Source organism: Epargyreus clarus, unplaced genomic scaffold (genome assembly GCF_041222505.1).
Source record: "Epargyreus clarus isolate Ecla_fem2 unplaced genomic scaffold, WU_Ecla_fem_2.2 ptg000035l, whole genome shotgun sequence".
In the NCBI taxonomy this organism is placed as follows: domain Eukaryota; kingdom Metazoa; phylum Arthropoda; class Insecta; order Lepidoptera; family Hesperiidae; genus Epargyreus; species Epargyreus clarus.
Window position 1 is genome coordinate 10,857,451 of NW_027332240.1, and position 14,803 is coordinate 10,872,253.

The 14,803-nt window shown below is 36.5% G+C and overlaps 1 protein-coding gene across 1 annotated transcript; it reads left to right on the top strand.

Annotated features, from left to right (window-relative positions):
* The first annotated feature begins 2,407 nt into the window (after window positions 1–2,407).
* On the top strand, window positions 2,408–10,051 carry LOC140756745 (uncharacterized). Its single transcript, XM_073092291.1, has 8 exons — window positions 2,408–2,963; window positions 3,337–3,526; window positions 4,568–4,670; window positions 5,096–5,275; window positions 5,990–6,081; window positions 8,668–8,731; window positions 9,219–9,365; window positions 9,806–10,051. The coding sequence occupies exons 1-8, from the start codon at window positions 2,408–2,410 to the stop codon at window positions 10,049–10,051; spliced, it is 1,578 nt and encodes a 525-aa protein (XP_072948392.1).
* The last annotated feature ends 4,752 nt before the right edge of the window (window positions 10,052–14,803 follow it).

Genomic DNA, 14,803 nt, shown 5'->3' on the forward strand with positions numbered 1-14,803 from the left:
CCGCCGCAGTAAAACCACAAGGGGTGCTACCACCTACACATTAATATTTCATTAAATTTATATTTATTGTTTAAATTAGGATGTCAATGTTTTATTATATTCTGCCTATTAATCGTATGAATATAGCTTTAATCTTGGTGTGAGACACATGATATTGTTTGACATTTTATTGATACGAGGCCAAAATAACAAAATTAAAGGTCAAATTATAATACATTTCGATGCTTAATTAAACATCAGACTGGTATGATATTTGTAGTAGGTATTATGTACATTGCCCAAAAGAATTCCAGTAAAAAACATTATATTAAGGGTTCTACCCTTTGTGGTTCGGCTCGGCTATTTCTGCCTAATAATATCAGTTTTAAGCACAGCTGTGTTTTAGTTTGAAGGAAAAGGGAGACAAACTTTTCCGAAGCATTCCAGCTTTGTCGTCAGGGTTAGCGGCGAATCTGTGGTCGACCTCAGCTAGAAATTTAATCATACCTGAGATTTATTACAGATGTCCATGGGCGGCAGTAGCCACTTACCATCAGGTGAACTGCATGCTCGTCTGATACTCCTATATTTTATATGAGAAATACATATATTTTTAATATATAAAGCAATAAGAAAATAAACAATCTGAAAGCTTATATAACAAAATATCAATTAGAGGTCACAATTACAATCACAATCAAACAAATAATTCAATTACCGCCATCGTATAACCAATTATAAATAGAAAATAAGGTTAGGTTCCTTTGTGAAGACCATTATATCTAGTAGAAGTGGCTATTTAACGCTCATTTGGTAATATGAATAAATTAAGTTAGTTAAATAACTTAATACATCGAAAATATGTTTCTTTTTTTAGATTTAGAATATTTCTTTAAGCAATTGAAATGTTCCAAAATGGATTTATTTAACGACGAAATATTTAAATTCAATTATTATAAATAAATTAGTTCAAATAACAAAAAAAAAAACATAATTTCGAAAAAAACTATTCTCTTTACGTGTTTTAAAACACTAAGCCATAAATGTATGATGAAATGTATAAATATATAATTAGCCAAATGCGAATCGAACTTGCACATGGAGGATTCCGTACCTTTTGTACCGTACCAAATATTCGTAATTTTTTTTTAGTATTCGTTATTATATACACCTATAGACATTATTGCATTGCGAAAATTAGCGGCTAGAGTTATACATACCCTGTAAACATTTCAAGTATCTATATATAACGGTTCAAGACATAGTACCCTGTGACAGACGGACAGACAGCGGAGGTTTAGTAATTGTACTACTAGTGTTTCGTTTTTACCCTTTGCGTACGGACCTCTAAAACATGGTGGAAAGTTATCAGATAACCTAATAGTTATTTTTAATGAATAAAATACTGTAACTCTTCTGTAAGATATTGATTCTATAGTCTTTTCCGACAAAGAAAATAATTAGCTGTGCTCTACATAAAACGTAAGGTACGATAAATTCTTCTCAGAAAATGTTGAGATTTCTTACTACATTTATATATAACCTGAAGCGATATACCGTATTTTCTCATTCTTTTACCGTACTGAGTTATTTCTTTTTCTTTTCAATACAACCCCATTGAAATTATGTTGATATTATCTATTTTAATCTAAGACTGAAAAGACTTCACTATTCTTTATATGATAAGTAGAGAGCAAATGAACATGCCGTCTGTCTGATGGTTAGCGGTAACCGTCCATGTACATTTATAATTAACCTTACTGGGTTCACTGGATTTGAGTCCTGTCTGAGTTTGGTCACAGATGCATTGCTACTCCTAAGAACATAAGAACACTTACTACAACCTTCAAAACACAACACAACAGCAATTTAGCTTTTTTTTAAAATATTGGAGTAGCAGAAGAGCGTGCAGTCCACCTGATGGTAAGTGGTCACAGCCGCCCATGGACATCTGTAACCAACCCCAGATAGGCTTAGATATTCCTACCTGAGGTTGGCAGCAGATGCGCTGCTACCCCTGAGGACTAAGCAGTAACGCCTCGTAAAAGTATATCTCCCTTAACAACAACACAGCAGCGTTAACACTGCTGTTATGAGGCAGAAATAGGTGTGGTGGTAGTGCCGCCGGAGTCGAACCACAAAGGGTTCTACCACCTACGAATAGCTGTCATGAGTCAGAAAAGGTGTAGGTGCCTCCGGAGTGTAACAACAAAGAGTTGTACCACCTCTATATAAACAAAAAACAAATTCAAGCAATCCCTTTGAATTTTAATATCTCAAGTGCAAACACAATGTCGTCTACATTTTTATTCGTGTAAATAAAATACGTCGAAGCATTTCACATCAACGTCGCTATAAAATTCAAAGGCAATAAAACGACACACTTTAATGTTACTTTATTGGCAACGAGAGTAATCCATCGTCTGAAATGTACTACAAAATACAAGCTGTTGTAGTCCTTGTTTTACACATCATTGTTGCAAATGACAATGTTGAGAAATCAGAAGAGATTACAGTGAACGACATAGCTGATACGTTGATAAGTGTGTTAGGAGTCAGTTTAGACACACCGAGGTTCAAAGACCTTAAAAATAAATTAAAACAAATCGACGGATATGTAATAGACAAAGATAAGTACGTAGATCTTTTAAGAAACCAAACAGTGCAGACTAATTTGAACGAAACAAATTTTCATAAGGCGATGCTTGAAAAAGATCACTTCCAATTTTTATTGGCGAATGATTCCAAAAACCTATACTTACGTCTTAAAGAACGTATGAACCGGGACGATATTTTGAAAATAATATCAGAAAGAGGACAAACTGAGAAGATAGTGAAGTCTGCTAGAAGAATGATGGGCGCTGATAACTACGGTAAAATTAGTAAGAAGGATGTATTTGATAGTATCATCGATAAATTTATTGGAGAAACGCCTAATGATAATCATGATTTTCAATTTAGGAAAGAGGATAACAAATACTGGGGTAAGTCTTACAAGTGGAATTGTGGATTTTTTCAGCGTTTTTATGTAAGAGAAAAAAAGAAACGGAAGATTGGGCACTGTCCATAAACATCTGTAATCAATTTTGTATAGAATGCAAATAATACTTTACAAAAAATCAATGATGCGTTGATACTCCGATGGATTGTGATTGAATTCTTCTTAAAAATAACAGAATAGGACTTTAGTATTACTCGTATTATAAGAAAAACATATAATGGCATCACCAATTCACCAATTTTCTTGTTTATGAGTTAAAACAAACACAGATACAGAGAGAGAAAGAGAAAGTGAGAGAGGGAGAAAGAAAGACATCAATTAATATATTCGTGTTGAATCTAATATATTTTTCCCAGATCCCCAAAACGAGTTAGAAGACCTAAAGGAGTACCACAAGCATGACGGCAGGCGCATTTACAAGGGAGAGCGGACCACCATCAGGCACTACCCGTTCATGGTGTCCGTGCATGTCATGGGACGGTTCTGGTGCGGCGGTGTCCTGTACTGGCACGATCTGGTGCTCACTTCTGCTGCTTGCTTGCAACTGTGAGTCGGAGTGGGTTTTTATAATATAAAAGTAGACGAGCATGCAGCCCACCTGATGGGAAATGGAGACGATTAACTGCATCTATTCATGTGCGTTATTAGTAACTAATAGGTAAGTTACGATTAAAACAACTTTGTAACAATTTGCTACCAATATGTATGATGGTATATACTTTAAACAAAACAGTAAGTAAATAAAGCTAACTTAATAGCATGGATTTCCGCAAAGTAACAACGCCTGATGCAATTAACTAAACAATTAATCTATCCAATTTTTATCTTACCAAAGATCGAAATTTGACAGTGACTAGTATGAAGAAATTATCAAATCTCGATCTTTTGCAAACAAAACATAAGTAAGACAAATAGATGAATAATGACGGGCGTAATAATTTTATGAGAAGTACTCGAATCGATATTAATAATGTTTCCGTATCACACCTTAATTATAGTATCGCATGAGCGATTACATTTAAAAACGCTTTCCTTTACGTAAGAGTTTCGTAATACAAGAAAATATTCCCGCGAAACGCCTCACAGAAAGGAGTTACAAATAATAAAAGGAAAATACGAATACAAAAGAATTGTTCCTTCGCGATACAGAGCGCCTTGAACAAGATGTGTGTTTACAGCTGCTTGAGATAATATTAAATTTACTTTGAGAGAAACGGTATAATTTATGTACGTTTTGTTTATCGTGAGTCCCCGTTCAAGAGTACTGTTTGTCTAATGTCCTCATTTAAATGTGTTAAGGATATTTGTTACGTCATCGTCAACCCACTGTCCCACTGCTGGGCGTGGGTTTACTTTCAGGGTGAGAGGCCGTATTCCACCGCGCTGGCTACATACGAATACGTTTCCTCATTAAAGTTAAACAAGTATAAAATAATTTCTATTAATCTTAAACTTAACTATGAAAATCTGAGGTGCGTGGCTGGAGTTTGAACCTTGGACCGCCCGATTGAAAGGCTAACTTTCAACTAGTAAGATATCACTGTTTTTTTGTTACACTGATCATTCATTCGTGTTATTTGTTTGCAGAATGCATAATAATCGGTACTTTCGAGAGAATCCGAGGGTTCTGGAAGTGAGGATTGGCAGCAACCACAGCAGGATTGGCGGAGAAACTGTTGAAGCTTTGGAGGTCTAATGTCATTATTATTAAATTTATTTAGCTCATTTGCTATTTCTATAATATAAAAAAATGGTCAAGTGCAAATCTAAGTCGCACATGGATTATTCCGTACCACCAAAATTTTGATATAGTTTTTATTTTTATGATTTGTTATTATTAATGTAGCAGCCATAGAAGTGAATACATTGTGAAAATTGTATCTGTCCACTTATTAGGGTTCAATAGATAAAGCGAAAAACGTGGAAAAATTACGGTTTTATGTATTTCCATTTATTTTAATGTTTTTATATTACGGTTCCAGTGATAGAGCCCTGTGACAGACGGACAGACGTATAGACAGCAGAGGTTTAGTAATTGTAGGGAATTGGGCACAGAAACCTAAAAAGACTTGAAAACGCAAGTATACCTTCCATTAACCAATTAATCTAATCCAGGTATACTTCCACCCAAGCTACAACCCACGGACCCTGCAGAACAACATCGCAGTCATCCGCTTGCGCCGCGACCTGGCCTTCAGCTACCACCGCATCCCCAAGATCATCGACATCAGCCACAGCAGCGGCACCCTGGCCGCCACGGCTGAAGTACTGCTTCTGGGATGGGGAGTTAGCAAGGTCGGGACTATGATGATATTGTATATTGGAATTTATATTAATAATAATAATACGAAACTGCCGATGGTAATGTTCTTCGAACGTATGTATGTATCATCAGTTTTTTTTTAATATAGTATACCTAGTTTTAGTATAGTAGTAGCAGACGAGCATGCAGTCCATCTGATGGTACATGGCTAAGCCCCCAAGGACATCTGTAATCAACCCCAGATAGGATTAGATATTCTTACCTGAGGGCGACCACAGATGCGCCGCTACCCCTGAGGACTAAGCTGGAACGCTTTGGATAGGTATGTCTCCCTTACCACAACCTTCAAACCACGGCAGCGCTTAATACTGCTGTTATGAGGTAGAAATAGGTGTGGCGGTGGGGCCGCCGGAATCGAACCACAAAGAGTTCTACCACCTTTAACGTATGTATGTCTCATCATACACAGCATAAATCACATCTACGAGTATAAACTAGCAATTATAAAAAAATAAAACATATCTACAACTAAATATGTTATGCTATGTTACTCCCACAATATAAACGAACCCAACGACACCTAATATGTTAAACTCGGTACAAGCCCTATGGGCATTAAACTTACATACGTACATACATACAAACATGCATACGCTTGATAAACATTACCCTCCGCAGTGAATAAAAGAAACAGACTAAAGATCTTAAATTAAAATAAATAACGTTATTTTTCTCAATTTTTCCAGATGTCGCAGAGAATGGCATACGAACCTATATTCTTAAATAGAAAATTCCTACCCGTGTACCCGAATGTGTTTTGCAAGGAGGTTTATGGAGAGTAAGATCATACATATATTATTACACTAGTTTTTGTCCGCGGCTTCGCCCGCGTTTAAAAGAAAATAATATAACATACTAACATATATAAAACTGTAAATTCGTACCTTCAACTTTGCTAAAGATCACCACTTGATCAAATGCATAGTTTACGATTCAATCCTTACTAATGTCGATTAAAATAAACGATATTTTGGGTCCAAAAAATCGATTCTCCGATTAATTGATCTTAGATCGCCATCCCTAGTTCCCGTGGGATTCCCGGGATAAAAACTATCCTATGTCCTTTCTTGGGTCTCAGACTATCTTTGTACAAAATTTCATTAAATCCGGTTCAGTGGTTTAGGCGTGAAGAAGAGACAACCAGACAGACAGACAGTCAGACGGACAGAGTTACTTTCGGATTTATAATATTAAGTAAGGACTAAATAAAGGTGTGGGAATCCTTTATATGGAAACGCTGTAGGCAAAATGCAGGGCTCCTGTGTTTCAGTTTAGATACGTGCCTTGAGTGTCACGACATGAGAAAACTAAATTTAATACTAAACTAAATTAATCTACTCAAATAATCATATTTAAAATTAATAAACATTATGTAAATATAGGTATATGTACGTAAGGCTTTCTGTTTTTTTTTTTTTTATATAATAAAAGAGTAGCAGACGAGCATGCAGTCCACCTGATGGTAAGTGGCTACTGCCGCCCATGGACATCAATAATCAACCCCAGATAGGATTAGATATTCCTACCTGAGGTCGGCCACAGATGCGCCGCTACCCCTGAGGACTAAGCTGGAACGCCTCGGAAAAGTCTGTCTCCCTAACCACACCCTTCAAACTGGAACACAGCAGTGCCTAACACGGCTGTGATTAGGTAGAAATAGGTGTGGCGGTGGTGCCGCCGGAGTCGAACCACAAAGGGTTCTACCATCTTCAAATCCAAATCCGTATTCAAAGTTTAAAAACGGAACCCTATTACTAAGCCTCCTCTGTCTGTCCGTCACAGGGCTCTATCTCTGGAACCGTAATAGATAGACACTTGAACTTTCACAGAATATGGACAATAGTGGCTGTTATAACAATACATACAATAAAAAAATACTGTAAAATGAATGGGGGTCGCTATACAAGAACCGGCAATTTCTTTGTCTATTTTCAGCCTTTATCAGTTCAAAATTTAATAATGTATTCACTTCAATAGCAACTATGATAACAAATATTTAAAATTTAAAAAATGAACTTTTGGTGGTACGGAACCCACCGTGTACGGGTACGACTAGAACTGGGAATTTATTTCTAGGTAATATTCACATAGCACAGTGGTACATGAAAGCTACAAATTTCCACGGTAATACTACTTAATATTAGGACAAATTTTGTAAAGAATGAAACAAATTATAAAATATATTATACTTCCTCATTGGATTTCAAATAAACTTTACTATATTACCGCGGTTATACTACGTGATATTAAGACAAATTATCTGTACAATGAAACACATTATAATAATAAAGTATATTATATTTCCTCATTAGATTACAACTTTACTAATTAAAGTTCAAACTAATGTGCATTCGCAAAGCCAATAGCCGTGGTGAAAACCACAGCACTCGTAACACTAGGCTTAGCGGCAAATCGTGGTTACCGGGATTAATAGAGAGATTCAAACTAATTACCTTATCGCAGGGATTTTGTTCATTAACTCCTGTGTCTGTTAATTTTGAATAATTTTTTTTTTCTTTAGTAGTTATGGCGAATTACATGATTTCAGAACTTTTTAATAGAAGAATTCAGTTGTGAGACTTATTTTTTTTTTTTACAAGTTATATTTTTTAAAGCATTTTTTTCTTTAGAATTTTATTTATTCATTCATTTATTATAATTAATTAATTAATTCATTCATTTATTTATTTAAATTATAGCGAATGGTTTTATTTTATTTTAGCAGTTACAGTTGCTGCAGTTTAGCAGTGATAGCTTAGTGGTTAAGACCTCTGGTGACCGGGATTCAAATCTCAGGCACCTGTGATTTTTGAAAGTTATGTGTGTATTAGAATTTCTCATTTGGATATCCGTGGCCAGCAGTGGGACAGTGATGGGTTGGTGATCATTTTATTGTCAACTGGTTACTGTCCCACTGCTAAGATGATCAGGTTGAGAAGGGTTTAGGTCAGTGTTTCTCGAAGGCCCAGCAAAATGGTGATATTTGAGGGTGTTAGCTAATGTGTGGTTGTTTTTAACCGACTCCCCTTAAGGGGGTTTAAGGGGGGAACCCTTTCCCCTCTTTCGAGTCATCAGATATTTTCTAGATTCCTCTAGAACATATCTGATGCTAAGTATAGGCAGGATAAATAAATTTGAGAACTTCTAATTTAATTAATAGTGCACTTCGCTAGCCAAATGTAGATTCCACAAAGCTAACAATTTTGTGGAGCACTTTCACACAGATGGGTGCTTCCGATATTTTCCTTTAGGAATATTTGTGATGAAACCTGTTCCTATATTATGGCTACAATATGCTTATAATAATGACAAATGTTAAGGTTTAAGACCTCAAGACTAAAAAATCACAATTATTCCATTTCAGCAAATTTGTAACTGAAACTAATTTCTGTGCTGGGACTATGACCACTGGAGAAGGCGCGTGTGACGTTAGTATTATCTTTATCATCCTCTATCCTTGGTTATTTGGCAAAGAGATATGTCCTGCCGAAGTGACCATACTTGGGAAGCAACCGTGCTAGCATAGTCCCAGTTCGAAGCTACTATACACACATGTAGCTTAAAAAACTTCGATACCGAGATTCAGAATCGGATAGCGCCAACTGTTTTCAAGTTGCGGAAAGTTGTCGCAGTTATAACCTCAAGTCAATCTATACACAGATAAAATGCACACAAAACAAGCATATGTCATGATATTAGTTCACCAATCCCTCGACTTGTGTGGCTTCCAGATTGCATTACCGCTGCTGTATGAAACAAATAAGCATTGTAAACCTAAGCTCATTACCTAAGTATCATAAGCTGTTACTAGTTCAGTACTAATCATTAGCCTCTCTCAAGGCGCTCCATTGCGCCCGATCTCTTTCATCCAGTTAAAATAATCTAAAATGTGATACTTGTCACTTCCAATTTTAGCATGATGCTGGGGGTCCAGCCATACTCGCAGGACGTCTGGTGGGGATCATATCCTTCGGCCCCACAGTGTGTGGATACCCGAACGCGCCGACAGTCTTCACGCTGGTCGGAGCGTACGCTGACTGGATAGAGACTATTAATGAAACTGTGAGTTGCTCACCATCTTTATTACCACATATGACACTATTGCCATACAGCTACAGAGTAGTGATGCAGTGTTACCAATGAAAATCTTAACATACTTATAGCTTAAGCAGAACATTCGATGATTCGTCACATATTTGATGAATCATGAGACATATCATCGAAGGTTCTGTTCTGTGGAGGTTTCCGAAATCAGGAATAGCTTTCCGAGTCGTCGGACTCAGACAGCATTTATAAAACAATTTATTTTCTGTTCGAGATCTGGGTGTATGTGGTTGAAAATGCCTAACTATGTAGATCCTCTTCAGTTTGATCTCATAGACTCTATTGAAAACTTAAAGCAAGTGGAACACTTGTCTACTTCTTATATCTTAAGATAATAAAGTAGTCAACCAAAATCAATATTAGACGTCTCATTAACTTACATAAAATTTCTTCCACAGATGCCAGGATACTACCGCGGCAAGAAGAAGACCACCACATCCAGATCGTTCACTCTCTTCAGATTGCCCCAGATGCATAGAATTGAAGATTTCACGGAAACGAGGCCTGAATACACTACACCCACCACAACCACTGAAGTCACTTTCACGTTTCCAACGGAGACTACTACTTTGGATTTGAGAGGAAAGTCTAATCTAAAAGGAGTTGAAGATACTGATGGTGGATGGAGCATAGAATTGAATTAAAGTTCTGTTTTGTTTAATTTTTCAACATTTTTTTTTACTATTTTATCATTATTTTGTGAACGAGTTTCTTCTTAGAATGAGAGGAGTTTTGGCCATAGTCCACTGCGCTGGTATACGGCCGTGAATTGGTAGACTTTACACACATTTTGAGATTTAAAAAAAAATCTCTGAAGTGTTCCTCACAAGTCTTCCTTTATCATTACGGTAAGCGATGGTTAATTTCTAATAGGAACATAACTTTAGAAATTTACAGGTACCTAGGATTCGAACCTCGGATACCCAGGTTGAAAGACCTAATCTCAATCCATGTCCATACTAAATACTTTTATATTTTACTTATACGTTGCGTTAAATGTTAGTCCTCAGGGATAAATCTGTGGCCTCCCGTAGGACTCTAATGATGTTATTTTCAGATGTCCATGGCCCACTTGATAGGATGGATTGCATGCTCATTTGCTACGTCTAAATTACGAATAACAAAATACCTTCGTCATCAACCAATTATTGTCCCACTGCTGGGCACGGGTCTCCTCTCAGAATGAGAAGCATTAGGCCATAGTCCACCGCGCTGGCCAAGTGCGTATGGTAGACGTCACATATGTCTTTGAGATTTTTTTTTTATACAAAATTCTCCAATGTTTTCCTTCACTGTTTTAAGCAAGTGACAATTAATTTCTAATAAGCTTTGAAAAAATCAGAGGTGTGTGCCTAGGATTTGAACCACGGACCCCTCGTTCGAGAGGCCAAGTTTCTAAACCATTCGGTTATCACTGCTTGTGTGAAAGACCTTGTTAAATATCTATTAGCATTTAAATCTACGAAACCGCCTATACTATGAGCAATCCAATGACGTACATGCCTACATCCGCTTTGGAAGTGAGTAGCGGGTGTAATTTCCGAAGTACAATAGTGCGATATTGGCTACGCATGAAGCACAATTGAAATGAGGATGAATTAGAAAACGTGGTAGGGTTGGTTAGAAAACAATGAGAATTACAAGTTTTATGACGCTAATATTTCTTGAGTAATTGAAAAAAGAAACTTAGTAATTATCTGTGTTTTTTATGGAATTGTAGTAGCAAAGAAGCATACCATTTACTTAGTGGTACGTTATTGCCGCCCATGGACATCTGTAATCGCAATCCTATTGAAGGTCGGCCACAGATGCGCTGCTAACCCGGAAGACTAAATTGGAATGTATAATGAGTCTTATCTTGCCACACTTTTTAAACCAGAACACAGTAGCGGTACTGCTCCTATGCGACATAAATTGATGATTCGGTGATTCCCCACAGTCATACCCCAAAGCCCTATCATTGATAATACCATAAACAATGTCGACGTTGTCAATCTTTTACCCACTGTTGGGGACAAGTCTCCTCTTAAAGAGATAGGAGTTTAGCATATAGTCCACTGCGCTGGCCAAGTGCGACTTGATAGACTTCGCATATCGTTGAGAACTTTTTTTAAAACTAAAAACGTAACTACATACATGGTCAGAGGCTTCTCCAATAGTCTTCAAACTCTACCTATTCACAATGGTGCAATGTGGTAGAGAATGCTCCATTATGGTCCCAGTTATGACCCTCCTACCAATCATAAAATACTAAAGACTAAATTTTCAACACAAGGGGTTATCCTATTACCTACAGAGAAGTAATTTATTGCTCTTCTCACACGGTGCCCTTTACTAGGGTTACTTTTGTAACGGATTTTAAGGTGAGGAAATCTGTTACGCGACATATATCAGAGTCCTGTTACTGACCTACTAGATCCTACTCGTAAAATGAGAAGGGTTAAGCCTATATGCCTTAAAGAACATTGTTGATTCTTCGATTATATATTTACGTATAATATCATCGCTGATAATGATAAATTAATCTTAATGATATAACTGGGATTAATCGTTATTATCTATTTTTTTTAGTAAATAAATAAATATTAAGTAGGTATTATATAAACAGCTACATAGTAATTATTATCAAAACAAAAACTCGACTTTTTTAAATATAGCCAAGGACTATCACCACCATAATTAGGTATTCGGTGGATGCCAACTGACTTCTGCGACCCACGACATTCGTAAGTTGAGAAACTATTATTTAATCTAACTATAAATCATATATATATATATATAATATAGGAGTAGCAGACGAGCATGCAGTTCACCTGATGCTAAGTGGCTACTGCCGCTCATGGACATCTGTCATTAACCCCAGATAGGATAAGATATTCCTATCTGAGGTCGGTCACAGATGCGACGCTACCCCTGAATACTATAAATAAGCTGGAATGCCTCGGAAAAGTATGTCTCCGGCACAGCAACACTTAACACTGCTATTATGAGGTAGAAATAGGTGTGGCGTTGGTGCCGCCGGAGTCGAACCACAGTGGTTTCTACCACCCGTTCAGAATATATGTTCTTTAAGATCAAACTGACTTACGATTCAGCAGAATGAAGAAATAACTCTCAACCAAGCGGCTGACTCGTTCCGCCATTTCGTTAAGTACGTGTTATTTGTCGGGCTGACATGTCGCATGCCGCTGCCCGGGACTTTACGAATAATTATGTTCCATTTGTCAACGGGTTATACCGAGTTACGGAGTTTCTTTCTACGCTTCTTCCTAGTAATGTGTAGGTCGTTAACGTTATTAATGAAATGAGAATATTTATTATATAGACATTTTTATATAGACGATAATTTTTATATAGACGAAGCAAGCAAGCAACACTGGTTAGTGGCAGTGCAGTTCTTGGACTTCTGTAGTACCAAATCAATACCTATTTCTAGCTGATAACAATAGTGTTGAGCGCTGCTATGTTCTAATTTGTATGGAATAGACGGGACACATATTTATCTGAGGCATTCCACTTAGTCCTCAGAAAGCAACGCTACGTACCGTGTTCGATCTCAGGTAGGGTCTAATCTTATCTGAGGTTGATTAAAGATGTCCAAGGCAGCAGTGGCCACTTACCATCAGGTGGCCACTTACCTCTTTTGCTACTTGAATGTTATAAAAATACGTATCTTGTTGCCATCCACCCGTGCCCATGCCAGTATAATGAACAAATAGAAAAAAGTTTAAAAACTGATGCTAAAACCGAAAATGACGTTAAATTTACACTTACACGCTTTTACACAGATAGTACAAAAAAACGCTTTCTACACTAACAGCCCCACACTAGAATTCCCTGTATCTTGGTACCATGGACACACACATAGACAATACACAAACACCCAAACCCAGACCCAGAACAGATATCTAAATTCATCATTCAAATATCTGTCTGCCGGGAATCGAACCCGGAACCCTTTGCGCGTCAGACCGGTATGGTGACTGCTCCGCCACGCGGGTCGACAAAGTATGACATTCTGTGTCGTAGATGGCAATAAACATAGAAATAAGTACCTACTCACACACATTTCAGCTACAATTTCAGGTAAAAATACTAGTTTACTTTGAGTGAAGTTAAGTAATTACTGGAGCGGTAAGTTTACTCCGAGGAAGTTAAATTGCTTTCGCAGTCAATAACGAGTGTTTCACCCGCGGCGCGTCGGCGTGTTCTTTGATCTGTGTTAGTTAAAAGTTAACGTAAATAAAACATTAATTAGTAATACAAGTAAAAATCGGCCAAGCTCGAGTTGGTCACTCGTATTTAGTAGTAGAGGATCCTAGTATAGGATGACCTTCACCGAGCTGGTTAATGAATGAAACGTTTTTGTATCAATTTAAATATGTCAAAACATATATTGCAAATGGGTTGACTTTAAAATTTCAGTCCAGAATATGATTTTTTTTCTTAAACATTTCACTGGTTTCGTAAATAGAAAAATTACATACTAATATATATATATAATATGCTAACGTTACGTTGACTATTTTTTCCTGGGACAGTCCTTGGGTAGGCCAACTTGTTTGCCTGTCTCTACCCGCTTACCCAAGGGTTGTGACGGGAAAAGAAAAGTCAACCTAACATTTGCATATTCTATAAGCTTCATACTTTCGATTGGTATGTACTTTGTCCATAAACCAGACAAGTGAAATGATTAAGATTTTTTTTTTATTGGTAAAAAAAAACATATTCCGGACTAAGTTTTTTTTGACAGCCCATTTGCAATATAATTATGGACATATTTAATTAGACCTAAAATACTTTTCATCCATTAACCAGCTCGGTGAAGGTCGCCTTATATCGGGATCTTAGACCATAGGTTTGACTTACAATTTACTTGTTTTTACGTTACTTAAAACATTTTTTTTAATTTTATTCGGTTTAGTATTATCACGAGCCCGACTCACGCTTCACCAATTTTTGGAAATTTGGTGCTTTACTTTAAAATACACGCTCATTTTGAAAATTGTAACTGTCTTCTGTCTACAAGAAATCAAAACATAGAAAAACTTAACAGACGGACGAATAGTATGAAATTTTTCACTTACATACTCTTTGCTGTAAAGTAATTGAAAAATCTTGAGTACGCGTTACATATTAAAATGTCACATTTTCGCGATAATATAAATCTAAAATCATAAACTTGCCGTAAGTTTAAAATATAAGTAATATTGCCTAATTCCTGATCTTTAATCGTTATTATCATTATTTATGACACGCGATTACAAAAAAATCCTAAGTATTTAAAACTTTCATGTCATCATCATCTATTTATGTCTAATCTACTTCATTAAGATCTGTTGATATATTTCAGATAAGAAATGTACTAAACATAGTAATCTTTATCACCATGAAAA

Coding starts and splice junctions, on each gene's coding strand:
- LOC140756745 (XM_073092291.1), top strand. CDS start 2,408: ATGTACTACAAAATACAAGCTGTTGTAGTCCTTGTTTTACACATCATT. Junction 3,527..4,567: donor TCTGCTGCTTGCTTGCAACT/GTGAGTCGGAGT, acceptor ATTTGTTTGCAG/AATGCATAATAATCGGTACT. Junction 4,671..5,095: donor AAACTGTTGAAGCTTTGGAG/GTCTAATGTCAT, acceptor AATCTAATCCAG/GTATACTTCCACCCAAGCTA.